The sequence below is a fragment of the Centroberyx gerrardi genome, chromosome 4 (assembly GCF_048128805.1).
Source record: "Centroberyx gerrardi isolate f3 chromosome 4, fCenGer3.hap1.cur.20231027, whole genome shotgun sequence".
NCBI lineage: Eukaryota > Metazoa > Chordata > Actinopteri > Beryciformes > Berycidae > Centroberyx > Centroberyx gerrardi.
The window spans coordinates 4,647,750-4,675,560 of NC_136000.1; the positions used below are offsets into that span (position 1 = coordinate 4,647,750).

Genomic DNA, 27,811 nt, shown 5'->3' on the forward strand with positions numbered 1-27,811 from the left:
GATTTGTTGTCACCATTCTACAACAGGGGGGTCACTTTGTTTTTTGGGGGGTTTTGAACTGAAAACATTGAGAACAACTGTTGTACAGCATTCAACCATTTGACTTGTCCCTCTCCAAGCAGCCCACTGTGGAAGCTGAGTACCTCAGGCTGTCTTTAAAGTGCATACAGATAGAAAAATAAGGGTTTTGAGTTCATCACTCGCTCGCAGCGACACCCGACAGCGTCGCCGTTCCTGTTTCTGTGTTGATGGCAGTGAAGTCGCCTGTTAGCACAGCGGCCGGGTCGGATCACCTGACCGAGGATACTGGATCAGATGTTCAGGAGACGCTTCAACCCACAACACCACACATGGAGCCGCTGTAGAAGTCCCACTCTGTACTGCTGAACTGCTTTGGCTCAATTCCCAAGAGGAATTGTTTGGAAAAGCTTTGATCTCTTTTCAGCCGTTGGATGTTACAAGGAAGTTTTTTCACGAGAATGATGTAACGCTCCTTGTGTACTTTGAGCCCTTGCTCTCTCTGTTACTAGCAACGCTCACAGTTGTGCTTTGTGTTTGAGCAGGAGGAAACGCTCCTATCTGATCACATGCTGCTGCAGGACAGGTGCAGGTCAGAGCAGGAAGGACTTCTACAGGTGCTGCTCTGTGACCCAGTCAGCCTCAGCTGAGACAGACCGGACCGTCTGAAGAGAGCGAAGGCTCTGCTGAAACAAGCATCCAGCTGCTCACTAGTTGGGACAAAACATTTCTCAGTAAATAATGCCTTAATTGAAATACCAATGAAATAGTTTTTGTATACACCAAACTATGCAAAAAAGATACAATATAAGTTCACGCTTTTTCAAAGCAAGTACAATGTTTTTGGCCTCAGAGGAGAAACTCCTTGAGGAGCGTTTGGACTGGAGAAGCCTTTACATGTGCGGCACCAAAAGGCAGCTGTTGAAGACCGAAACTGGTTTCATTTCCCTCCAGTCCTGCAGAGGCACTTGAAATGGTTTTCATCAACATGGCGTCCAGTTAGTTAGGCTAAGGCCAGGATGAGGCCCGGGGGCTGGGTCAGGAGACACCAGACCGGCACAGGGACAGGGCCGCCCTGATACTGGTGTGGGATATCGGGCCGGTACTAGGCTCATATAAGGTACTGGTGTCAGAGACTTTCCCCAGTACTAAAATCTGATATCAAAAGCCTGGTGCAGTAACTTGATCCTCACATGATTTCTGCCCTTTTCACACACAGAATGTAAGATCTAATGAAGAAAAATAGATAATATATCACTGTTTTGTTCATAATTTTTACCCCAAATGGCTGTATATGGTAAATTCCTGTATAATTCATGAATCCATGAATCACTGGCTGATACTTTACACTCTGAATGAGTGTCAGTAGTGAAAAAGTGTTACTGGTGCATCCCTAGGCGCGGACATACTGTACTGTACATCTGTTGTGTTCAAGGCCACAATTTACATGAAGAGAATTGTTCTGAAGGCTTGAACTGCAGCACATTAACACACAAGCAACAAGTGCTGTGCAAACTTCTGGCATAAGGCAATTACATTATCACTTGTGTCTTGTGTGCCCATATTATAGTGCTAATTTAATGACAGATTTATATATTTATACTCAAATTTCAGGTTCTGTGGTTCTGTGCAGTTTTTGCGTACTTGCAATGAAAAGATCAGAAGCTGTTAGTCCAGTTTGCCTTCAGACAGAAGTTTTTACTAATAGCTCCATTTTGTAAACTTGCAGCAACTATTGTAGTGTATTTAAAGAGTAACTAAACGCCAGACCCAGACCACTGTTGTACTCTATAGAAGGTGACATCACCTGGCACCACTGATCAGCCAATAGCAGGTGGCATGTTCAGCAGCATGCTTTTTACCATTAGATGTCAGGCTTTACACAGATTTGGGTTTGGGGTTTAGTTCCTCTTGAGCATGCGTTTCACACAATAAAAGGTTGTCTGTAATTCCACTTTGCATACTCTTGAATATATTTTGCATGTTTGTTACTTAATATCTGTACAAGCTTGATTTATATTCATGCATAATTTAATTCCAAGACTTACATGCGAGGCTTTTACGTTACAAGCATGCAAAATATTACAGATGCAGAACGTTTTAGAATGTGAAACTTATGCTCAACCATACGTGACTTTTATTAGTATAAATCGTCTGTCATTAAATGAGCTCCTTACACTCTGCTGGCACCTTGCTAGCCCTTTGAATCGTCACCTTCGGGAACACTAACATGTTGCACGTGTCACATGCACCGCTGTCAGCTTCACACCAAGAGTGTGTGCAGTCAGTTGTAGCCCTTTACTGTGTGTATGGTGTGCTTTATGTGCCAGTCTGTGCGAGTGTGTGTGTGCATGTGTGTGTGCTTATTTACCTGCGCCTGTATGTAAGTATCTTCATGTGCCGGTTTGCATGTGTATATGTGTATGGGCAGATGTGTGTGCCCATTTACATGCATGTGTGTGTGTGAATGCATGAAATTTTATTTTCTTTGCACATTTTATCTATTCGTCTAATTGTTCAATAATGTATTTTGTAAATGAATTTTTCATTTAAAGGCAGTAATGTCTCCCAGAGTTTCTCTACCATTGAACAGGTGTGATGTCACTCTACCTTAAAGAGCTGCTGACACTAAAACAGTTTCATCAGTCCGGGTGTCAGTGGAGAGTTTTAGTGTCCCATGATGCTCTAAATGCTGATTCAGAGGCTTTTCCACCCTGACAACAATACAGTTCAGGGGGAAACACTGAAGATTGGTCATATTTTGGCATGATAGAGGTCATATTTAAATATATTGAATATCGGCACAAAAACTATCAGCCACTTCAATCCAAAAATATCTGTGTCAGCCTTCAAAAACCCATACTGGTCAAACCCTACATGCATGCTTGTCTGTTTACATGCATGTGTGTGTGTGTGTGTGTGTGTGTGAGTGTGTGTGTCTGGCCGGTTAGAGGCGCGTGTCGTGCACTTCGTCCTCGGCCTCCTCCGGCAGCGCGCTGATCTTGGCGGCCTGCGGCGCCGCCCTCTTGCTGGAGTTGAGGCGGTGCAGAGCGGGGAAGAGGCGGAGCCTGTCGGCGGCGCTCATGGCCTGCTTCAGGTGGCTCGTCTCGTTCAGAAGCTTCTGGATCGAGTCGTAACGCTTCATGGAGCTGCCCTCGATCATCTGGGGGGGGGGTTAAATCACACTTGTTGGTTATGTGGTTATCTACTCAGTGGTTCCCAAACTGGGGCCCGGGGACCACCAGGGGTCCATGAGGGACTTCACTCTTGTTTCATTTACTAGAGGTCAGCCCAAAGAGATAATGTATAACAATGACTCTCTCCGATGTAATCTCCCACCTACAGTAAACACAGTTATATGATTCTGCACTTAATCATAACTACATAAATCTTCTCACACGGGGTTTAAAGAGACAAACTTTTATCAAATGGGCTCCGTGGCTTAAAAGACATTTTGCTGAACTATTAGGAAGCAGGTTCGGCATGACATCCGGCAAATGGCTCAAACTGATTCCGCAACAGTTCAAAAATGGATTTGGTCTTTGTGAAATGTCTGGAAAATACTGATATTCCTGTTGGTGCTTTCATGGTGCTTTTGGTTAATATAAAGCAGGGTGGTTGTTCTGTGACATTGCTTGCTGGTGTTTTTGTTCAGATTTTAAACTTAGTAAAGTATCAAAGTCAAAATGATGGTATTGGTGCAAGCTGCAGCACTAGCTATGCCTCTTGTAGTCAACAGGGAGCTAGGTAATGATAATGTGACACTTTGGATTCTCTTTTCTTTTGGTGGAAATTATTCAATTCATTTCCCATACTTTTCCAGAGTTTCTAGACCTTAGAATTAAAACAAAAATCAAATAGAATTAAAATCAATCAATCAGTGACGTGCTCCTAAGTCTGTCTGTAGGTTAAAGTTAGGTCACTTCCCTCATGTTACTGTCATGCTGTCTGCTTGTCCCAACACAAACACACTTCACTGACAGCAGAGACTGAAAACACACACACACACACGCACAGTGGCTAAAATCTGGAGGGAAACACTGGATACTAAACACACACACACACACACACATGTACACGATGCCATCCCAGGCTCATGTGGTTTAATTCCTGCCAGGTCATGAGACACAGAGGATCAAATGCAGTGAGTTGATTAGGACCAGCGAGGAGAATTGGATTACACTGTTTGAAAAGAAGGATTTATTTGAAAATACCTTCATCATACAGAAACATCTAGAACGGAAGGGAAAACCCAATAAAACACTGAGGACGAGACAAAGAGGCACAGAGCTTCAAACTAGGTGTGTGTGTGTGTATGTGCGTGTGTGTGTGTGTGTGTGTGTGTGTGTGTGCACTAACCAGGAATGACTGACACTCCAGCAGCGGCTCCACTCTGTGTTCTGACAGGATGACGGTGCAGCAGGAGAACGACTGCTTCAGAGTCTTCCTCAGGACCTGCAACGTTCTGCACACACACACACACACACACACACACACACACACACACAACACAGATAAAACAACACTGTGAGTGGACTGAAATGTAATCTATTAAATGCATTGCACGTAAACAGTAACACACAGTAACAACAACAAATGAGATGCAATCTGACGTTAAATGCATGCATGTGTGCAAAACACACACACACACACACACACACAGAGCGTCATCAAAGCCCCCTCTCTCCTCTGCTAACACATTAGCTTCAAGTTCTGTTCCTGTTGAGGTTGAGATGAAAAGGCAGCGGTGCCCTAAGGTCAATCTAGACCGCTCATTACAGGCACCATTTACCATCAAGACCCCGCTCTACACGTATGGTTACACACACACACACACACACACACACACACGTACAGTAGGTCAGAATTACCGTAAGCACTCAAATTGTCACCATATGCAGTGACAGGGACGCCACACATGCTGGTGCTGGATGGCTGGTAGAGTACTGTGACCTCACACACACACACACACACACACACACACACACACCCTGAAACACTTAAGTTTTAAGTGGCGTTCTATACAGCCTCCCACAACAGTAGCATGGGAGCATCTTTACAGTGATATCTAATTTCATTTAATATTACTAATTGAGTGGAGTGGAGAAAAATCAGACACACACACACACACACACACACACACACACACACACACACAGAGTGGAGTGTGTCTGCTGTTGGTACTGACATGGGGTCGAGGTAGGCGGAGGGCTCGTCCAGCAGCAGGATGCGGGCCTTGCTGAGGATGGAGCGGGCCAGGCAGAGCAGCTGCTTGTGCCCGTTGCTCAGCACGTTGCCCCCGTCCTCCAGCTGGAAGTCCAGCTTGTCTGGGAACTGTTCGATCACCGACTTCAGACCCACCTGCACACGCACCACAACATCCACAGGACAGTTCAAGGGTTTCTAATCAATAGAGTATCCCAACAATAAAACTCGAGATCCTATTGAAAGAGCTGAAGGAACCATGTAGCAGAATGTTATAAGGATGAATAAAAAACACATCTAACATCTCTCTTTTCCCCTACATTTGAGGGGTGTGAGGAGAAAAACTAGGGCAGGAAATTAACACGGTGGCACGTAAATCCTAAAATTCACCAAAAATCACCTGCCACTAGATTTTTAGAGTAGGAAATGACCTCTGACTGGCTGATTACCTGTGAAAGTGGCTGGTAGAGAGTAGACTAACTAAAATGTAAAGCACAGAGGGAGAAAGAGGAAAACAGGGAACAGAGCAGAAGACGGCGCTCACCTCCTCCGCCACCCGCCACAGCTCCTCATCGCTGTAGCGTCCGTGTGGGTCCAGGTTCATGCGGAAAGTGCCGGTCAGAATGAAGACTTTCTGTTCCATATAGAAAAGGACAAAATTAATAAAGACTAGGCTTGGGCGATATCCAAAATGTAATATCCCGATACTGTCCCGCCAAAATATCGCAATACATGATATTATTGCTCCTAAATTACATCAAATTTCTAGGCTATTAATAATATTAATGATACATTTTGGGGGATATTTTGTGAATATCGCAATATTTTATATCAGCCCAAGCCTAATAAAGACCACTGAACATCAGCCACATGAAGAGCTGAATATGAATGCTAATCTATCCAAAAACATCTATAGTTGTTGTGCATGTTTGAATTCCCTTTGGACTGCTGTTTACAGAGATGATTTTAAACTTATGAGAATCTTTATGGCTCCAGTTTTACTTGTCATTTCAAAGTGATCATAACAATCCAATTTGTCATACTTCATACTTAAAAACTAGTTTATCATTTCGATTGCAAGACACTTTTTTAAAACCGTTTTAATGTAAGACTGTAGAACATTATGTAAATTGTCAAGTAATTAAATTAAATTTAATAAAATACTGACTTTTTGTGTTTGTTATTCAGCCTCCCAAACAAGTTGCCGGTTATCACGGTGGTCACGGTAATGAAAATTATAACTGTTACTGTTTTATACCGCGATATATAGCAATGCCGGTTATTGTCCCATCCCTAGTTCCAATGATAGCAGATTTTTTCAGTAGTCTTGGGATTTGAACCAGCACCCTCTGGAGGTCGGTGCCCTGCTGGAGAGCAGCCGGGCGGAGGCCGCCGTACCTGCGGCACGACGCCGAACGCCTTCCTCCAGGTGTGCAGGGAGACGGTGTTCCAGGAGACGCCGTCGATGGAGATCTCTCCGTCGGTGGAGGCCAGGCGCAGCAGAGCGGACAGCAGCGTGCTCTTCCCCGAACCCGTCCTGCCCAGCAGACCCATCTGCACACGCACACACGCACACACACACACACACACACACACACACACACACACACACACACACACACACACAACCAGGATTTTACCCAAGTAGACGTAATGTTAATTCACTTGAACATGACTCCAGTTAGTCAGGTTACTTGTTTCTAAAGTGAGTAAAACAGTAAACAGTTGCTCAGTAATAATATTTAGTTCATTAAATAACAAGACTAAGAGTCTAACAGCCATGTTTAGATCACTGTGTTCCTGTAGAGAGGGTAAGTGGCTTTCTCTTCAACTGTTGATTGTTGTATACTCTCTCTCTACCCCCACCCCCCACCCCTATCTACAGTTTATATGAGTGTAAATACATACATGTACACTACCAGTCAAAAGTTTGGACACACCACGTTTTTCTTGATTTTTACTATTTTCCACATTTTAGAATAACAGTAAAGACATCAAAACTATGAAATAACACAAATGGAATTATGCAGTGATCAAAAAAGTGTTAAACAAATCAAAACTATCTTATATTTTAGATTCTTTAAAGCAGCCGCCCTTTGCCTTGATGGAAAGGCAAAGGCTTTGGAAAGAAATTCATACATAGGATCAACTTCACTATTTATATTTGTCTAAGAAACTAATTTCAAGCATTTAAGCAGAAGCCTTTAGATCAAAATGGCTTTAAGAGAATGAAAAACATAGAACATTCAATCAGGTGTGTCCAGACTTTTGACTGGTAGTGTATCTACAGTTCATATTAGTGTAAATACATATAGATATACTGTAGCATTCTGCAAATGAAGTCTTGCCTTGCGTGTTGGAGAGTCTAATAGCTCTCTCTCATTCCCCAGGCTAGAGGGGAAATTAGACCATTATCAGGAAGTCTTAGCTAATGGGACGAGGCTAAAGTGCTAACACTTATCAAACCTCGCCGTCCCCCAGGATTCATTATGAGGAGCTCATAATGAATCCTGCTGGGACGAGAGAGAGAGTGGCAAGATATTACGCTTACTCTCTCTTTCCACTAAGAGCAATTTGGCCGCTACTGTCTGCATGTCACTGCCCTAAATTAGCAGCCAAGCATTTTAAACCCAGATGGGCAGGAAGACATTACAGCTGTGTATGAATTCGGAGGAAACACTTCATTTATCAACTCGGTTCAAAAATGAATGTTTGTTTGTTGTTGTATTTCAGCAGTCATTAGCGAAAGTTTAAGTAAAGCAAGCAAGTACTGTCGGCCACGGACTCCCTGCCAAAAACGTCCCAACTGGTAAACTAAACAAAGAATAACAAGGCAGCAGTAAACATGATGCAGCCTCTCTGGGCCAATCAGAAAACACCACAGTGATGAGATGCATCCCTTTGCCAAGTTTCATCAAAATCCGATCCGAGATATCGCATTTGATGGACAGACGACCCCCCCCCCCCCCCCCCCCCCCGCCCCTGCACCCCCACCCAGGACTCACGCTGTGCCCCCCCTCCACGGTGAAGGAGATGTCGCTGAGCACGGCGCGCCCGGCCTTGGTGTATTTGACGGTGAGGCCCTGGACGTCCATCTGCCCGCGGTTGGGCCAGCTGTCCTGGGCGTGCGGGTTGTCGATGACCAGGTCTCCTTTCCCCCCGGGCCTCCCTCGCCCCGGCCGCGGCTCCTCCGACGGCAGGTCGATGAACTTAAACACCCGGTCCACCGAGCGCATCTGGAGGGAGGAGGGGGGAGGAGGAGGGAGGAGGTGAGAGAAAAGGTTTTCCACTGGGAGCTGCCCAGTTTAACCAGTTTGCTACTGTTGACCACTGGGTTGTTGAGGCAGAGAACGGTGTATCTCATTCGGTTTCCCCACAATTTTCCAAGCTGGTCCTGGGATTCAAACCAGCAACCTTCCAGTCACAGCCTGCTTCTCTAAACTCAGGCTACATCGTGCCTGGTGTTCAAGGGTGGAAGTAATGAATTAACATTTACTCCCATCGCTGTAATTGAGTGGCTTGTTTGTGTAGCCTACATGTACTTTTTATTTAAGTACTTAGAGTAAGTATGTTTTGAAGTACTGCACTTGCACTGCAGAGAACAAATGTTGCAGGCTGCTGGCCAAGCTTTGTATTTCACATCTGCAACAAACCTGTGCTGGCATGTAGACGGATTATTGAGTTAACACACTGTAACTAACTTAAAATTGTCAATGTTAGTATCTTACTTAACATAAGCCTAAAAGCCATCCATCCAGCTACAGGTTTATTGGTTTGTGCTTGCCTGGTTTTGTCTAGCTGGTTTATAACAAAAGACCATCAAGGTAGTAATGTTATTGAATAATGAGGATGAGTATTTTCTGTTGTTGTTGTTGTTTTTTTAATCTTTTTTGTCACAGATTGAATAATAACAAAACTGTAGTGTTGATTCATACTTTACTTTGTTTATACATTTCATTTTTTATTTATTTTTTTATTAAAAGAAACCGGTTTGAAATCTCTGTCCTCTCAACCTTTTTGTATTGCATTGGATAGATTGTATGACACAACGTCTTTTTAAGTAACTTAGTATATTTTAAATTAGCTACTTTTGACTGTTACTTAAATACATTTTTACACCAGCAATTTTACTTCTACTTAAGTAAAGTTTCAGCAAAGTAAAAGTACTTCTGCTTGAGCAGGATACTGCAGCAGAGGGAGTAACTGACCTGAACAACGAATAATGAATAAATAATGTGAGTGTACCACAGAAACTCCCACAGCACAGAACCCAGACAGCAGCTTAATGAGCTTTATTCTCACATTAGAATATCAGTCAGTGTGAAGAGCAGTGCCCCCCCCCACCTCACCATTTGTGTGTGTGTGTGTGTGTGTGTGTCAGTGAGAGAGAGAGAGGGAGAAAACACTGCTGAACAAAACGTCCTGCTCTGTGATAAGCTCAGTCAGAGAAGAGAAGCTCCGTTCAACAACAACACCAAACACTTTGGGAAATGAAGAGATTTGAACCACTGGACGGGAACTCGGCCAATGAAAAGCTCCTTCAGATAATACACAAGCTAGTTCAAATCCCAGACCGGCTGTAGGAAAACTATTGTCTTCCTTAACAGCAAACTACTGTTCCAGTGGAGACAGGAGACTGGGGTCAGACTGTGAACGTCTGCAACAATGTGAACGTGAGGCAGGGCAGTGCAGAAAAACAACAAAACCTTCCCTAGAGAGAGAGAGAGAGAGTGTGTGTGTGTGTGTGTGTGTGTTTGTGCTTGAGACACTCATGACTGGCCATTGGTAATGCGGTATTTGAATGCAAATTGAATCAAAGTCTTTTTGCTGTGATGAGAGTGATGATAGCTGGCTGTGTGTGTTATTTGTGTGTATGTGTGTGTGTGTGTGTGTGTGTGTGTGTGTGTGGACTACATACCAGTCCATCCACAGTGATGCTGGTGATGACGGCCCATTGGAAAGTCCCCAGGATGAGCATGGCCAGGGCCACGATGATGCCGATCTCCCCTGGTTTGTCCTCTGTAGAGCGCACGCACACACACACGCACACACACACACACACACACACACAATGTCATCACAATTGTCCAATAAGAGCTAGAGTTAGCCTTGATGTCAGAGCAGCACTCAGGTATTGCTGGCTCTATTTGAAACTAATGAGCTGTGAAATTGTCCTTTAATCTGCTCTCAACAGAAACACACAGGCCGCTCCATAAAAACACGTGAGACTGTGTGTGTTTACTTGTGTTTCCCATTCATTTAATGAATGGGAAACACGTGTGTGTACCTACTTTTTTTACAATGACATACAATGGCTTTCGCACAGTTTCAATCAAATCTTTCCTCACTGACATGCTGTTCTGTTATGATCATGTTATGTGACTCCTGTGCTGAGGAGGACAGATAATACATAAACAGATGCTTTTACACTTCTGAAAAGTAGAAATTATAAGGTTTTCACTTTCCCATAGCATAACATGTCCATAATATATCTGAAGGGGGTTGATATGGTTATTGATCAATATCAATGACTCAATGATTACTCGGCCAGCTGCTGAGATTTCTGCCTTTCAAAACACACTTTCTGGCCCACATTCTGTTTTGGAACAAAAACTCCTCACCCAAGACCAAAAAAAACAGATGCCAAGGCCAAAAAAAGCAAATGACCAACCAGTAGTATTATTATTATTATTACAGTATTTTGCATGGTGACATATTCCCTCTTCACTGTACCTTTCTGTTGGATCTGCTCTCTCTGTGATGTTATTGTTTGTGCCAATTACCACCTGCAGCTGTGTTTACCTGCCTTGCTAAAGGGCACCTCGACAAGTGCTGACTTATACTTTTAGTTTGTATCGTTAGTTTAGTGACTAAGGATCAGCAGAAGCCTTTTTGTTGACGTTGATGTTTCAGTTTTCTTTTGGCCAAAATTCAAGTGAAACTCTGACTCTCTTGACTTTCTATGCAGGTGTAGATTTGGAGACTTTAATGTGCTGGGGTATTTCTGTTGACCGTTTTGAGTTTTTTGTAACCCAAAACCAATTGTAATTTTAATGTTTTAGTTGAAGGTTTACACCTGTATGGGTTGAGAAAAGCCCCTTTCAAAACCGATTACATAAAATCATAAATGCATGGTGCTGAAGCTAAAAAAATCCTGAAAAAAAGTCCTGAAGAGCTGACATTTTGGAGATAGTTTTACCCCTGGCAGCGATGACATCTGTCCTACATCCACACATGCACAGGCCTACTGTACACCCCTTCGTCCGCCTTCCCCACGCCCGTCCCGTCACTCACGGTTGGTTCCCACGGCGATGAAGGCAGCGGCGGTGAAGAAGAAGACGAAGATGATGTCGCAGCGGAAGAGGAACCAGCGCAGCGTGGCCAGGTAGTGGAACCAGGTGGCCGTGTGAGTGTTCAGCGCCTTGTGGAAGAGCGTCTCGAAGTAAGTCTGACGCCCGAACGCCCGGATCGTCCACAGACCCTTCAGAGAGATGATGAGGTGGGAGAAGATGGGGCTGCGAGCTGCAGGAGAGAGAGAGAGAGAGAGAGGGGAGGAGAGACGTGTTCAGAGTCAATAAGGTTTGAAAAGAAAACTGCTTCGGCAATACTGTTCCGGCTGAACGGACAATAAAGCAGCTGAAGTGAGCTGAGAGAGACGATATGTGATGAGAGGCATGAAGGAGTGGGGAAACAAAAAAGAAAGAACAGCTATTGGGGAAAAAAAGCAACAAAACTCTCATTTTCTGTTGGGTTTTTTTTGCCAATCTGTCAGAAAGAAGGAAGAGAGAGAAAGTAGAGAGATGAGAGAAGGAAACAAAGAGGGAGGATGTTGCCAGATCAGTCAGAGAGAATCATAAGGAGAGAAGACAGACAAGAGGATGTGATAAAAAGAGGGATAGATGGGCAGAATAGATGGTGGGTAACGGAGAGACGTTCAGTATGTGGCTAAACGAGCCGAGTTTCCCATCCTTCCTGAGAACTTGCAGCAGCACGCATGACACACATTTGCCCTGAGACTCGAGTGTCCTCGTATTAAAATCCTGAACACAATATTTTCCCCCAGGCAGTCTCGTCTCTCACGGAGACGTAGCTGCGTGTTTTGAGACGGCCCGTGTTTTTATTCCTGCTCATCTCTTCAGCTGCAGTCACCCTGACCAGGAAGTGGTGTAAATGTGAGGAAGGAAGCAATAAAGTTGATGTTTTCTGTGCTTTTTGCTCGCTCTGATCGCAAACAGGTGGGACACTCCGCTGTGGTTATAGTGAAACTGGGAAAAAAGGTTATATATCTACTGGGGGAAAATATAATTACTTCAACATCTTCAAAATATCCATCCAGGCTGTAAAAGTACTATCTTTTCGTCAACCAATGACTTAAGTTACTTATTATCTGTTAAAATGTATCATCATTTGTTCTAATTTCATGTTATCAATCATTTTATAAGAGTTCGTGTCACTTTTTCCAAGAGGTGGATTTCTATGTTTGGGATGATTCTCTTCAGCTAGACTTCTACGCAATTGCGAAGTGTTTGACCGATGCAAATAAAACAAACCGACGCTGTCAATAAGGGAAAAACGTTCTAGTAAATACTTGACTGAATAATCCGCACGCTTTTCCATTGTGCATTTTGTGTGACACGGTGCCTGTGACAGCAGAGAGCGACACCAGGATGGGGCGGGAGGAAATCCCAGCGCGGATCGTCTCTCCGACCTCGCCGCGCTCCCCCCGGCTCCGGAAACACCTCGTTGCCTTCAGTGAAACACGCGCTCAGTGACGGAGTCGAGAGCGGAGGAGGAACGTCCAAAAAACACAGCGGGGGTCTTCGTCAGCAGTCCAGTGACCTGCTTTCTCATCCCCTGGCTGTCCGCTTAAAAAAAGGCTTAAATAAAGGCTTAAATAAAGGCTGTTTTTAAAGCACTATGCCTTCAGCACTCAGGGATACATGAGATTTACAACTTTTCCTACTTTTACTACTTTAGGCATTTATCTAACGCTCTTATCCTGAGCACCAAACAATGAGTGAGACATTTAAATGAGCCCCTTAGGTCTTTTTTTTTTATTTATCTCACCTGCACAAATTAGAAATTTGCATCTCTTGCATCTCTCTGTCTTATTGTACACTGAAGGTACTGATGTTGAGTTGTAGCCCCTTTATCTCAACTGTCTCAAAGCTTAAAAATCCTTCTCCAACTTGTCTGCTTCTCTTCATCTACAGCCTCTCCTTAGAGATTGGTAAAGATTTAATTAAGGGAAATCAAAAAGGGATAATGGCTTTTACCTGGATCAGTCTGCATCAGTCATGAAAGGAGAGTGAAAAGTGAAAGAGTGATATATATTTTGTAGATTCTGTGTATTTTATCTTATACTTTTTTAATCACTTCACTTCTGTTTTATTCTGTCAAATAAACTTTACTAAACTAAACTGGAACTACACTAAATTCCTGCTGTAGATTGCTAACATAACAAGTAATAGATAGCAAGGACTTCAGGTGTTAAAAACAAACACAAACCTGACAATACACACATACATTCCTGTGTCCGCACTGCAGATTACTGGCACGGATCACATCTCTGTGGTTTGATCCTTATGAGAAGTGATCAGAACCTGCTTCCTTGCTAACTTTTCCATTCACAGCAACACAGTGCGAGCAGAGCGGTCTGTTCCTGCAACACGCCGCTTATTACAGGAAGTACAACTCGAGTGTGGGAGTCCCAGGTTTGATCCCTGCAAGAAGCGTGAGTCCTTGAACAAGACACCAAACCACTACCTGTTCTCATCCCATTGTTAGTTGCTCTAGATAGAAGTGTCATGTAAACGTCTAAAAGCAGCCAGTAGTCAGCCATCAGCCTCTCACCGGTCAATAAAATAGATTTAATGACTTTCTCCTGCGCTCTGCTCCTGCTCATCGCTGCACTGCTGAGCTCTACTTCCCGTTCTGCCAAAGCACCTGATGACAGGTTTAGTTATCCCAAAGATACCCCCCCTCCACACTCACACACACACACACACACACGCACACAGTCGCCTGCAATCCTCAGTGATGCGGTGAGGAACCTCAGAACAGTAATCTAACGTCAAAAACTCTTGAAGAAAATGTCAAAAATCCACTTTCTGAATACAAACACTACATTTTTACCAAATCCTTGCATTGTGATTGGAGGAGAGCTTGTCATTTTGCTCCCCCCTGCCCCACTTCCTTTAACTAGCCCCGCCCCTCTGAGGCAGCCCATCCATCCTCTCCTCCAGCTCTTCCTCCGCTCCACCTCTGCCATGTTTTTGTCCATCAGCTTGCCCTCTGCCCCCCTGGCCTGGGCCGCTGCCCTGGCCCGGGCCGCCCCCCTGGCCCGGGCCGCCGCCCAGCGCTGCCTGCTGCCTGGTCGACGTCTGTCTGCCCCCCCCCCCCGCGATTCTCACTTCCTCTGTTCGCTGTATTGGTTTTCCTATTATGTTCTCGCTTCTGCTCTTCCTGTACAAAGACAATATTTGCCTCCTCATCGTTGTACTCTCGCTGCTCCCTTCCCTGCCTAATCTCCTGCTTCTTATTTCTCATTCAGTGCCATTATCTGTAAAACATTTAGTTTCATCCTGACACACACATTTTGACCTATGCCATTCCCCTTATCAGTCCTATCTCTCTCTCCTGTATACTGTCAAATAAAAAAATAATGTGATATTTTATTGATTCACATGAGTAAATTTTCTTTTGTTTGCTTGCTCTTCTGCAGCTTTCCTTCCTTCCTACAGCTTGATTATGTCTCTTAGTAGTGACAAAGAGGACAAAATTAGGCAGCTTAAAAGCTATTCAGACAATGTACCAGAACACACACACACACACACACACACACACACACACACACACACACACACACAATGCCTCCCCTCAATCTCACCTTCAGCCTCCAGTTGTTTGAGCTGCTGACCAGTTCGGAGGAAGTACTTCCTGAGGACAACAAAGATGACAGCCAATGGGATGGCAGCGATGAAGATGTATGGCCGCATGATGGACACTGTGAAGATGGCACCCAGGACTATCAACGTCAACTGGTGAAGAATAAGAGAGGACAAAAAGATGGAGGGATGGCAGGAGGGATCAGACCTAGTAAATTATCCTTAGTGTGTACTTACAGAGACTTACAGAGAAAACAGACATTTATTGAGGCAAATGGTCGACACCTTGCAGTCATGGCTGTTTTATTTACAGGTTGAAGTGCCTTAGTACTTTCCTTTTCAAATCCTTAGTGTTTAAATTAAGCTGCTTGGAGTACTGGATTGGTGAGCTGTGATTGTCTAAACTTTGTGCTACATCTGGTATCAAAGTAGGATGAAACAAACCAGAAAAGTATTTGCGAATACTATTTGGACCAAGTGTGGTAAGAATACCTGTGGTACTAAGACATAAGGTGGCCCAAAAAGTAGAGCAGTCATACACAGTGTTGCATGTAGAAGGCACCCATTGTGGTGTATGCCATTAGTTGGTGCATTAGAACAGTGATTCTCAACCTTTTTCATATCAAGGACCCCTAATTTAGTCCACATTAAGGCCATGGACCCCCATTTGATGAGATTTTATCTCTCGGACCCAAATATTTTTATTGTCAGATATGATTTTGTCCATAATTCCATGACTATCTGTGTTGTAGGTAGAGAGATAACAGTGAAACTATGATCAAAATAGTCATTCTTCTACATTCTCTAAATGTGTTAACATCTTGTAAATGAAAAAATGGTGAAGTTTAACAATTCATCAATTTGCTGGGGACCCCCTGGAGCCCCCTCAAGGACCCCTGGTGGTCCCCGGACCCCACGTTGAGAACCACTGACTTAGAATATTGCATTTCTTTGTTTTCGTCTTCAGACAGTGTGAAATATGATCAATGCTAGCTGACACTAAGAAACAACAACAACTTTTTCTCATGGATGTTTTTTTTTTTTATTATTTTACTTTCAGGAAGCCAATTCATATGCTTCAACCCAGCTAACACACCTAATTCACATTTTAATTTTCACAGAACTTTAAGTTTGCGTAAAATTTGCTTGACTCTGACTTTGCTGACTTTAAGGGAAACAGAGTTTGTGTAGTAAATCACCCAGGTAAATAGCATAATGTTGCAATCACACTTAATGCATCGAATGAGTTGCTCTCCAATGGAAGTTCAATCATTTCAACTAAGAGATTACATTGCAGATGCAGTGTTGTGATCTAGATGTTGCATGCATTTAATTTATTCTACTTAAATATGTTAATAAAGCATGCATGAACTAAACCAAATGTTGTTTCACCTTATTTTTTCCTAGCTCTCTGTAATGCAGCAACAAAAAGGCATTGCATAGTGTGATCGTGACATAACATCAGTTACATCAGATGCTATGTTTTAGCAAAATACCTCACCTGTATGAGGTCAAACAGCACGAGAGGCAGCATGTCATCTATGGTGGCCATGTCCTTGGTGAACCTGTTCATGATCCGGCCTGGCAGAATAAAACACACAAATGATTAAAATATTGAAATACTGTGTCAGTGAATCATACAGATTGTAACATTTAGTGAATGTTGAATCATGGCTAGTGGCTAGATGAACTGTGTCTCTAGGTAGACAAAAACAAAATGCATAAATGTAAAGTAAGGAAAATGCAATAAACTGTTTCCCTGGTGTCCAGCCCCCATGAATCTCAGTCTTTAGCACTTTTTGAATATGCATGGTGATTCATAGCGGTCTGGTCAAGCCTATCCACCACTGATTCACTGACCGAATTTCTCACCCCAACCGATTGGTTGGTGTTAATTGTGAGTTATCAAAATCTTTGACCAATCATAGTAGCAAAGCACATTAACGTGATCTGGAAACGCCTCAGAGCGACAACAATGATGGTGGTGTTCACTTCTGAGCTTTTAAACAGCTGACTGTTCCTGTTTTAATTTATTGATGCCATTAAGTTTGCCATTAAGGACTGAGGAAATCGCTAAATCTAGCTTGCTATCATCCAATTCCTTTGCCGGCTGCCATTTTGGTAGTTGTTGTCGCTCTGTAACGCATCAGTAGGTTTGTCTCGCCTACATCGACCATCCAATCAAGTCTGTCAGACAGTATCTGTCCGAATTAACTGCTGGTGGATGCTTGCGTCCAGACTGCTATGAATCGCCACGCAAATACAAAAAGTGCTAAAGACTGTACAACAGCATGCATAATTTAGAGGACAAAAAAATACAAAAATAAACTGAGCAATTCACCCGTCTTCATGGTGTTGAGCACAGCCATCGGGGCCCGGAGCACAGCGCTTAGCATCTGTTCATGCAGCCTTTTGGAAACAGTCAGTAATGTGTGCACTAAAGGGAGGCCTCTGAAGAAGCCCAAGGCCAGCACGCTCTCTGATGTGGCCACGTAGATGTAGATGATGTAGTAGGCGCTGGTCGGCGTGACGATGACGGCCAGGTGGACCGGGGTCGACGAGGCGTTGGTGTGCTGCTCGTCTATATAGTTGGGCGCAGAAGGGTTGGCCCCTTCCCTCCAGATCTTGCTGGGAGAAGAGAGTGGAGGATTGAGAATGAAACACTGAATACTGGATGAATACAAACCAGATGTAAACAAGACAATCCCGCCAGGAGACATACAAGAGTAGAAACCTAATTTTGTGCAAAGGCAACACAGTAAAGCTCTTAAAATAATTTACATTACAGTTCTCGAGTGCCTGAATCATTGTTGAGAGAAATGCATGCATCTCTTAAAGGTATTTTCTGTCGCCAATGGCATCTATAAATCTGTATCTAAAGTCTGCTATATATCAAAGATTGCACTGCACATCCATAAGGAATCAGCAATTTTGGCACAAATTCAACATTTAAAAGTACTGCTTCCTTAGAGACATAATCAAAATAATAAGAATTTAATTGACTAAATCTAAATTTTTGGTGTATACACATTACATTGTTCAGGAGTTAGTCGTATAGAAGGGAAAGAATCTTATTGGAATTTTGTTAATACACCATAACTCAAACGCTTTTACAAGCATTACAGATGTAAACAATTTTTTTACATCCTGAAGACTTTGTTTAGCTGTCACATGCTTTTATCAAAAATTCAGCTGACAAATTTCAGCGTGAAAAAAATGTCGTCAATCCAATAAATCACAATGTAAACAAAGCCAGCAGTGGGGTGACAGTATTTCAACAAGGGGGCCCCATACTGCAGACTTCACAGCCGCACTGGAGCCTGGCTTCAGGACAACACAGAATCTCTTGTCCTCTGCTGTCTGCTGTCTCAGGAACATGAAACATGACACTTACTCTGTGATGAGGAAAATACCGATGACTGAACCAGCAACCTATAGGTGAAAAGGAAAAGTAGAAACATTTACCGTTGATTCGGCTTAACGGCACACTTAGAAAACACATACATGCCGGTGATTTTACCTCAATGGCGAAGACTAAGACGATGAAAATGAGGACGTAGACCAGGTTCCTGTTGGCGGTGATGTAGCGCAGGTAAGTGTTCCATGAGGTAGTTTCAAAGATGTTCTCCCGTTCGTCTGCAAAGCATTCCTGTGAAGAGACAGATCGCTCTTTGACCAAATCCCCAGTACGTCCAGAACTGCATATATTTGAGACAGTGTCAAGTAACTCATGTGAACATATACACCACCAGTCAAAAGTTTGGACACAGCTGATTGAATGTACAATGTTTTTCATTCTCTTAAAGCCATTTTGATCTAAAGGCTTCTGCTTAAATGCTTGAAATGAGTTTCTTAGACAAATATAAATAGTGAAGTTGATCCTATGTATGAATTTCTTTCCAAAGCCTTTGCCTTTCCATCAAGGCAAAGGGCGGCTGCTTTAAAGAATCTAAAATATAAGATAGTTTAACACTTTTTTGGTCACTGCATAATTCCATTTGTGTTATTTCATAGTTTTGATGTCTTTACTATTATTCAAAAAAGTGGAAAATAGTAAAAATAAAGAATAATGTGTGTGTCCAAACTTTTGACTGGTGGTGTATATTTTGTTTGAAGAAGATAAAGGTTTGAACCAACCGCACAAAAAATGTATGCACTCATTGTACTGTAACATATTTGGATAAAAGCGTCCACCAAATGGTAAAAGTTACGTTGAGAAGACCAACCTCCATGTCCTCCTCATCCACCTCCTCACTAATGTCATAGACGCTGTCCTTGGACAGGCGGCGGGCGTAAATGTCCAGCTCCGAGGCCAGCTCGCACTGCGGCGTGATGGACAGCTTCTTCCTGAAGGAGGACTGCAGCTGCTCCCTGCGGCCCTGGCCCTGGGTGTTGGTGATGAACGCCAGGACAGACTGGCGCCGCTGCCCGCTGAGGTGCTGCAGCCCGTGGTGGTACAGGTTCCCCCGGGGAAGCACCTCCTCCACCTGGTCGTCCTCAGGAACCACAGAGAACTTCCTCTCAGAAAGTTCGTGAACCCCGTCCTCTATCGTGGCGGACTGGGGGGTATTGGCAGTCTGCTGCGAGTTCCCGATGAAGGAGAACTTGCGGGCGGCCGCCAGGGGGTTGAGGATGAGCGACTGTTTGCGTTTTTCCGGGTAGCCGTCGCCTCCGGGGAGGCCTTGGGGTCCGGAGACAATTATCGGAGGCGGGGGCTGGCGGAACGATTGGCGGATGGGCTCCGGGCCTCGGAAGCCGGCGGTTTCGTCGACGGAGACCCTGCGAAGAGTTTCGGTCAGGATGGAGCTGCGGCGCTCTGCGTTGATGTTGTCGTACGCCTCCAGGCCGAGGAGCAGGGAGCTGAAGTCGGGCCGCTGGGCCTGGAGCTCTGAGAAGGAGCCGTAGAAGTAACACACACCGTTGTGCAGCAGCAGGATTTTGTCCGCTCGTTTCAGATGTTCCAACTTGCTGGTGACCACAATACGCGTCTTGGAGGCCATCAGTTTACAGAGGCATCTGAATAAAGACACATGCGGAATGAAACAGAGAGTGTAATGAAGGATCTGTCAGATGTCACTCCAAGTCAGTGCAGTTAACCTTTTCAGATTATTAACTTTTTGAGAGTATTTTCTACAACTTTAAAACAACGAGACATTGGACTTTTGTCAACTATTGTCAACACAATAGAGGTTGGAGTTGCTCAACTCAAGCAACAAGAAGAAAGACACAGTGAAGTACAAAATGTTCAAAAACTGAAAAATAGCCAGCAGTCAAAATGAACAAGCTGCTATATGTTTTTATCATGTTATCATGCTTGGATACACAGCCAAAATGTTCACTCAGCTCAATCACTTTCTGAGAGTGCCGCCTGCTTTCATTTGCCAAAAGCCACATTTCATCAATGGATAATTCCTTCCTTTTTTTTTTTCTTGAAACAATTTCCTGAAAAGGTTTCAGTATGATGAAGTAGCCATAACTCATCACAGTCAACTCAACTGTGTCAGAGACAACAAGAGATAACCTTGACCTTGAACTTCAACTTCAGTTCCCCCCACCCCCACCCACCCTCCCCCCTCCACCTCCACATGAAAGACTCTCTGTTGGGATACACACTTCTCAAAGATCTCTTTCTCTGTCACGATGTCCAGGTGGGTGAAAGGTGAATCCAGCAGGTAGAGGTCTGCGTCCTTATACACAGCCCTGAGGGAGAAAAAAAACACACACACACACACACACACACACACACACACAGAGTGAGACACACAGAGAGAGAGAGAGAGAGAGAGAGAGAGAGAGAGAGAGAGAGAGAGAGAAGGTGGCAGAGAAAATGCTAGAAAAGTGAGAGAAATCATGACACACGCCGAGCAAAAAACAGACAGAGATGGGGAAGAGAAAATGTGTGAGAAAGGTGAGAGACAGACAGAAAAAGAAGATAAAGGAAAGAAAATGTGAAAGACAGAGAGAGAGATAGAGAGACAGAGGAAGAGAAAGAGAGGAAAGCTGTGTATCAAAAAGGGTGTAAATGAGGAAGTCAAGTCCCTGTGGGTTTAAATCAACTCCAGTGAAAATTCACCATGATGGCAGCAGTGAGAGGCTGCAAATTGATGCCAGGACACTAAACCGATAAATAATGCATGGGAATATAAGAGTGTAATCTACGCAGAGATTTAATGGAGTAATAAAGCTCTGTCGAAGGCTGTAAAGAGCACTACTCATAAAAACATCAGACCATAAAACACAACAGTTAGCGTAGCCGCACTAACACACAGTGGTTATCATCTTTTAGAGGTTCAGTGCTTTACGCTATTGGGAACCAATATCCTTGCTGAGTCCATACAAGAGCGTTTGAAGGATTGCCAAAGACATCAAATCCTAAATACATAGATATCCAATTTGGCGGACATTTTTATCGTCTTTCCTCCAGAACTACACAAGGAATTGAACCCCTAACCCTGGTAATGCTAATAATGATGACGATAATGATGATAGTGATGGGTCAATGGGAGCTCAGGTGGCTGTTTTGGATTTCACTGAATATAGTTGTTGTTGACTACAGTATGAATGCAATTCTGTAACCCTGGCGAAGGCTACTGCAGTGAAAAAGTGTTGGTTTTTAAAGGAAAAATCCACCCTAAAATACTTTAACATACGTTAAAAGACAACTATTGGTGATGCAACTCGCATTTCTGGACCCATTTTGTTGTTTGGTGGTGTATTTTTCTAAGCTTTTGTCAGTTATTCTCCATGAGTAGCTGGATGCTTTCAGTCCATGCACCGTGAAGAATTCAATTTTTTACCGTTTCTACTACTTGTTGAGCTACACAGGGAATTGAACCCCCAACCCTAACAGTGTATAACGGACCACAAATCCTAATAAACAATTGATGACCTAAGCAGAACCACAAAACACTTCACTACTTGCTATATTTATCTCTTCACAAAGCCACACTTAATGGATGACAGGATATATTGTCAATGTGAGGGATGACTCAGATCTTTGTTCCATTTCTAAATCTATTCTGTTCTATTTTTATTCTCACTGCAAAATGATGTCAAGCTGAAAGAGCTGGTCTCTCTATATGAAGGATCTTATGGCTATGGTTTGTTTGGTCAAGATTCAAACAGGTTGATATTGGACTACTGCAAAGTTTAAAGTTGCTTTGTCTTTTATGTGGCTTTGAGTGTATTTTGCTTTTGGACTATGAGGGTTGGAAGTAACAAAAACAATAAATTAAACACTGAATCAATTAAATAGCTATCAAATTAAATGGTGGATTGAATAAAATGCAATCATATTAAATGTTGCATCAAATAAAATCAATAAAATGAAATGTTACTTCAAATAAAATGCAATTAAAATAAATATTGAAGTGTTAAAACATTACCAAATGAATTGTATCAAGTGATGCCCAGTGATGAAATTGAATTATTTACAAATCATTTTATCATTGTATTTGATCGCCCTGAAATGTATTTATTCACAAGCAATTTAAACAACATGGACATGGTTGAATGTTGTAACTTTTACGCCTGTTCGCATGTGTTTGGTCTCCCTTGAAAAAGAGATTCTTACTGTAATGATAATGGAGTTAACTCGGTCAAATGAAGGTTAAATACGTAAAAGAAGAAAAACAACTGTAGAAGGTCACAGGAAGGATGATTCGGCAAGTGTAAAGACTCTGCAATTATAATTCTAATCAGTGGGGCGAGTCGGCGCTGACAGACGCAGGCGGGTGAGTGAGACGTGCTGAGAGACACTCAGGTGAGACAGGAAGTACCTGGCCAGGCCGATGCGCGCCCTTTGACCCCCGCTCAGGGTCACCCCTCCTTCAAAAACAGGCGTCTTGTCTTTCTCAGGCAGCAGGGCGAAGTCCTGGTGGAGGAAAATAAGGAGTCAGCGGGTCAAATACATCCACACACACACACACTCACTATTTATACAGACAGAGCAACGGCATGACAGGCAGGAGCTCGACAACAAAACCACATCATGAAGACAGTGAGGACACATCACATCCCCCTCTTCTACTGTATGTCTTCTTCCTCTAATGTGCTGTTGTCTTGAAGTAAAACTAATCCCTTCTTCCTCTCTCTTCAGTTCCCATTAGTGACGGGACGATGTGCTTATCTCACGATACGATTCAATATGCGATGCAAAGTCTGACTGGGCAGAATTACGTTTATTTCTGAGCCACAAATCTTTCTAGCGACGGATGTAGAGTTTCTCATTGTCTCATTTGTGAGTACTACAGCAGAATAAAATGGAGCTAATATCGCGATTCATTTTTCTGCCCCATACGTATTGTCACATTTTTGTATTGCGATATATTGAATATCGATATATCATCCCATGCCTAGTTCTCACCTCTCTAATTTTTCTAACATGGTCATTGTAGGGTGACAGGAATATTGTCAGGACACTAAGGATCATCTGACCTTCTAATACTGATACGTTTGGAATGAAAATACAGCATCAAAAGTGGGCCAGTAGGACCAAGGTTGAGAGTCCTTGTTGTGGCTTTGTAAGATGTTATGGCAGCAATGGCTTGGAACCAAAGAAATATAAGATAAGTTAAAAATGATACATAGTGTAAAAGTTTATATTATTCTTCCAAAGCAAAGCAAGGCTGCTACATTAAAAACAGACAGAATAAAGATGAAAGCTTTGTTTGTGCCACTGCAGAGAGCTGGGGAAGAGCTCTTATTACTTGAAGGTTAGAAGAGTGACATGTCCTTAGTATGTTTTGTACTGTCCTCTTTGCACTGTATGAGGACCTGTTGTCTTTATGCAGGGTTTCACACAATGTAAAGTGAAACTCAAGTCAGAAAAATGGCTTTTAAATTTGATTAAAAATGAAGTGGCAAAAAAAGCTTTTTCACCCTGTTTTATCCATTCACGCATGAATGCAACTATACTGTTCCCTGTAGGCCACCGTAGGTGATTTGTGGGAGCCAATGACCGAGTGATTCTTTCCATCGTGTCCTGGGGAGCGTTTTTTGGATCAGAAAACAAGCGAGCACGGAGCCTTAAGTAGAAACTGCCAGCAGTAGGAGAAAATGCCAACCTCACACAAACCACTGCGTCAACATACAAAAAATAAAACAACCAATAGGGTAAAAAAACTCAACAATGGAGGGTGGAAGATGGACTGGAGGGGGACAAAGAGTCTTCTGTAAGGCCTGCTGCCAGTTTCCAGCAGTGGGAAAGAAGTTAAAACAAATCTTAGTGGTACAAATTTAGTGTTTATTTGCCAATATGCAGCCCAGATGCATTATTTCATAGTTCAATAAAATCAGGTCAAGGGGGCAAAAAATGCCATCTGAAAAATATGTCAATATGTCTTAACACCAAGACAAAGTCCTAAGCATTCATTTCACTTGGCAATTAAATTGATTTGGATTCAGATTATTATTATTATTTAGTTAGAGGGGAAATGATTCACTGTGAGAATTCGAACCCAACAAAAAGCACAAACCACCAAAAGCACACAGAGTATGGAACAGGAACATGGAGGAGTCCGGTGCATAATTCATAATGAAAATGGACGGCCACGCCTACAGGGATGAAGTGACAGGACAAGTCTATCATCGTTAAAACTTCCTACCTTTTTAACTGCAACTTCCGCTGTCCTGAGAGGAGCGCATAGGGGATCAAGTTAACAGGTTGTTTAACAGCTTGTTAAAGACGGCAGCGTGGTAAAAAGGCATGTTGTGTGTCTCCGTCTGAACAAAGCAGCTGCCCGGGCCAAGCGGCTGGAGAAACACCGGCTTTACAGTGGGAGAGACCACCCATGGGAGTCTGTCTGCTGCTTCGGGCGGCAACAATAGACAGGAATTACAGTCACAAGCTCGCTGAAAGCCTCCGCTCTGTCTGGAGAAATCAGTAATAGTTGTCACTCCTGTCTGTCATGGTTGCCTTGGGGATTTTCCCTGTGGCAGGAAGTCTAGTGTGAAGCTTCCCTGCTCATTCTGGATAATGTCAAGTCTGTTGAAGTGAGTGGAAAGGCAGGGCAATGAGAAGCAGTGCTGGGGGCAGTTACCTTTAAAAGTAATTGGTTACTTTACTCCGCTAGTTACCTTAAAAAGTAATTAGTTACGTTGTTTTTTATTAAAAGGAACGTTACCCACTTCAAAAGCACGCTGTGGCAATCTGACTAGTGCTGCCAAGTGTGTTGTCAGTCGTTTTAAAATGCTCTTTTTTTAAAACAGTAAGCCAATCTCACTCACATCAAGCAAACTTCAATTGTGTTTAAGTTTGTTGAAGATGCTGCAGGATGTTCACTTTTTTTTCTCCTTTTTAAAACAATTCCACTAACAAAAAGTAAACAATATGAAAGAAAAGTAAAAAGTAAGAGCATTAACTTTTAAAACGTTACTGATAACCGATGAACGAGTATTAGAAAAACTAACATGTTATATTATTTACCACTAAGAAGTAATCTGAGAACTCTAACATAGTGGTTCCCAAACTGGGGTCCGGGGACCACCATGGGTCTATTAGAGGATACCAGGGGGTCCCCAGAAACATAAGAGTTAGTTCAATTTCACTGTTGCTTCATTCACTAGAAATTGGTGCACAAAGAGAGAATGTATGAGAATGGCTGCTGTGATCAGAGGTTTTGTTTTCCCCACTGACAGTAGAGGCGGACAGTGAAGGAACACCTGCTCTAACACATCACACATTTTAAGAAACTTCAAGAGGTGCGAGAGGAAGTTTCAAGGAGCTGCTCTCCTCTGCCGGCCTCTCCGCTGCTAATCAAAGCACACACAATACAATATGAAAGTGTGAGTCAAGCCGCCGTCTGACGCCTCTCCTCAGAGGACAAAATGGAAGAAGTTTTTTACATGGAGACGTCAATATTGCACGTCAACACTGTTTGCTGTGACAACAGGCTGCTGTGTTTTTGTCAAAACCACTGAGGCACTGTCAGTACGGGAGGGGGGGAGGGGGGGGGGGCAGATCGTCAATATGATGGTGTCAAGCTGCTGCATTGATATCAGTATAAATAGTATACCAGATATAAGATATCAAACTTATAAAAAAATATATATCAGCATAAACTGTGTGTTTAAATACATTCCAAAAATGTATTTAAATATTTGATTTTGGTATAAGTATATAAGTGTATACTGTATATACTTATACTATATTAGTAAGATAAATGTATTTCAGAAATATATTTTAATATGTTTTGCGCATACTATATTGTGACAATAATACTTCAAATAATTGTATTCCCTAAATCTAATTATTAAAATAATATATTTGTTTTGTATGTCATATGTTCTCTGATGTCAGAATATCCGAAATTGGTTAAAACTGATTTCTTCTAGAGTTTTTGTTCTATATGTGTCAGTTTATTATGAATTATACAGTATATGTATATATTATACATCATTATATGTGTGTGTATATATAAGATGGTAACACTATATATATACCTGTATATATTACATCATGTATGGGTTCGTCTACCACAGTAAACACTCATCTCACATTCATCTATGTTTCTACATATAATTATTATGTAAAACTACAGAAATGTTACTGTTTTACTGTAAAACACAGATTTGATAACAGGTTTTCATAATCAAACACAGACCTAAGCACAGAGATCTGATGGTTTGTGCAGACAGAAAGCTAAGCTTGTCTCTGCTGTACTGCCCGTCACTGGTAACCAGCAAGCTCATATTCCATCCCAGTGACATAATGTGGGGTTTCCATGGCAACAGAGGAGACAGTATTCACTGAGGGGCAGAAACACACTGAGGCCGTCACTCAACACTGAGGCTTATGAGAAGAGTGTGTGAAGTATGTGTGTGTGTGTGTGTGTGTGTGTTAGTGGGAAATGTGGATTGGGGAAACCTGAAACGTCTTGACGCCTTACAGAAGCTCCTGACAGACAGAAAAGGTTTGAGAGGAGAGCTGGGACAGAAAGACGGATGAACCAGAGAAAAAACTCAGACACATGAGTTGTTTGCAATTAAAGTAAAAAAAATTGTGACATTTTTATATAAATAAATGTCAGAGCTTGTACCTCTCTCTATTGGTGATTGATGTAACACAACAGTGATTCAATCTATATCCAGTTCATGAAAACTTCTATATTGTCTGTTCTAAACAGCCGGTGTCTGGTAGCTCTTTCCTGGGAAAAATCCAGGAAGTGATGCGTAGTACGTTCCCGGTTCATTTGGAATAAACAGAAGAAGAACTAATTAGCATGAGTAGTGATAGCCACCATGGCTGAACAGACAAAGAAAAGAGCGCCACCTACAGAAACTCAAACTGCATCAACAGAAAACCCAAGCTCCGCCCACACTGTTTGATTGACAGGTGATCTCTGGGAAGCGCAGTGCAGAGACCAAATCAAAGCATACGTAATCAAACGCAGATTACGTATATTAAAATATCATATAGTCCACGAATTGAACGTCCAATTGAATGTGGTAAACCTTTAACATGAATCGTTATTATTATTATTATTATTATTACCATGAATTTCAATGAAGAGTTTTAGTGTCCTGTGGAGGCTTTTCCACCCTGACAAGAATAAAGTTCTGGTGGAAACTCTGAACACTGGCATGAAAATTGGCACATTATTTCGGCTATACAGCTTCAATCCAAAAATATCGGTATCAGCTTTAAAAAAAACCTATATCGGTCGAAACCATGTCTCCCTCCCTGATAGGCTCCGGCCCTC

General features: G+C 42.7%; 1 protein-coding gene across 1 annotated transcript in view; it reads right to left on the reverse strand.

Moving 5' to 3' along the window:
* Positions 1 to 2,661: 2,661 nt before the first annotated feature.
* The window catches only part of cftr (CF transmembrane conductance regulator), a 47,136-nt gene continuing 21,986 nt past the window's right edge, over positions 2,662 to 27,811 (reverse strand). The window contains exons 12-27 of the mRNA XM_071904905.2: positions 22,889 to 22,983; positions 20,724 to 20,810; positions 19,337 to 20,126; positions 18,631 to 18,759; positions 18,505 to 18,542; positions 17,452 to 17,738; positions 16,612 to 16,691; positions 15,113 to 15,263; positions 11,518 to 11,745; positions 10,142 to 10,242; positions 8,229 to 8,459; positions 6,622 to 6,777; positions 5,768 to 5,857; positions 5,207 to 5,379; positions 4,378 to 4,483; positions 2,662 to 3,181 (exon numbers count right to left, since the gene is read on the reverse strand). Of these exons, the coding sequence (XP_071761006.2) occupies positions 2,966 to 3,181; positions 4,378 to 4,483; positions 5,207 to 5,379; positions 5,768 to 5,857; positions 6,622 to 6,777; positions 8,229 to 8,459; positions 10,142 to 10,242; positions 11,518 to 11,745; positions 15,113 to 15,263; positions 16,612 to 16,691; positions 17,452 to 17,738; positions 18,505 to 18,542; positions 18,631 to 18,759; positions 19,337 to 20,126; positions 20,724 to 20,810; positions 22,889 to 22,983 (2,958 nt within the window). The 3' untranslated portion in view covers positions 2,662 to 2,965. The remainder of the gene's footprint in view (positions 3,182 to 4,377; positions 4,484 to 5,206; positions 5,380 to 5,767; positions 5,858 to 6,621; positions 6,778 to 8,228; positions 8,460 to 10,141; positions 10,243 to 11,517; positions 11,746 to 15,112; positions 15,264 to 16,611; positions 16,692 to 17,451; positions 17,739 to 18,504; positions 18,543 to 18,630; positions 18,760 to 19,336; positions 20,127 to 20,723; positions 20,811 to 22,888; positions 22,984 to 27,811) is intronic.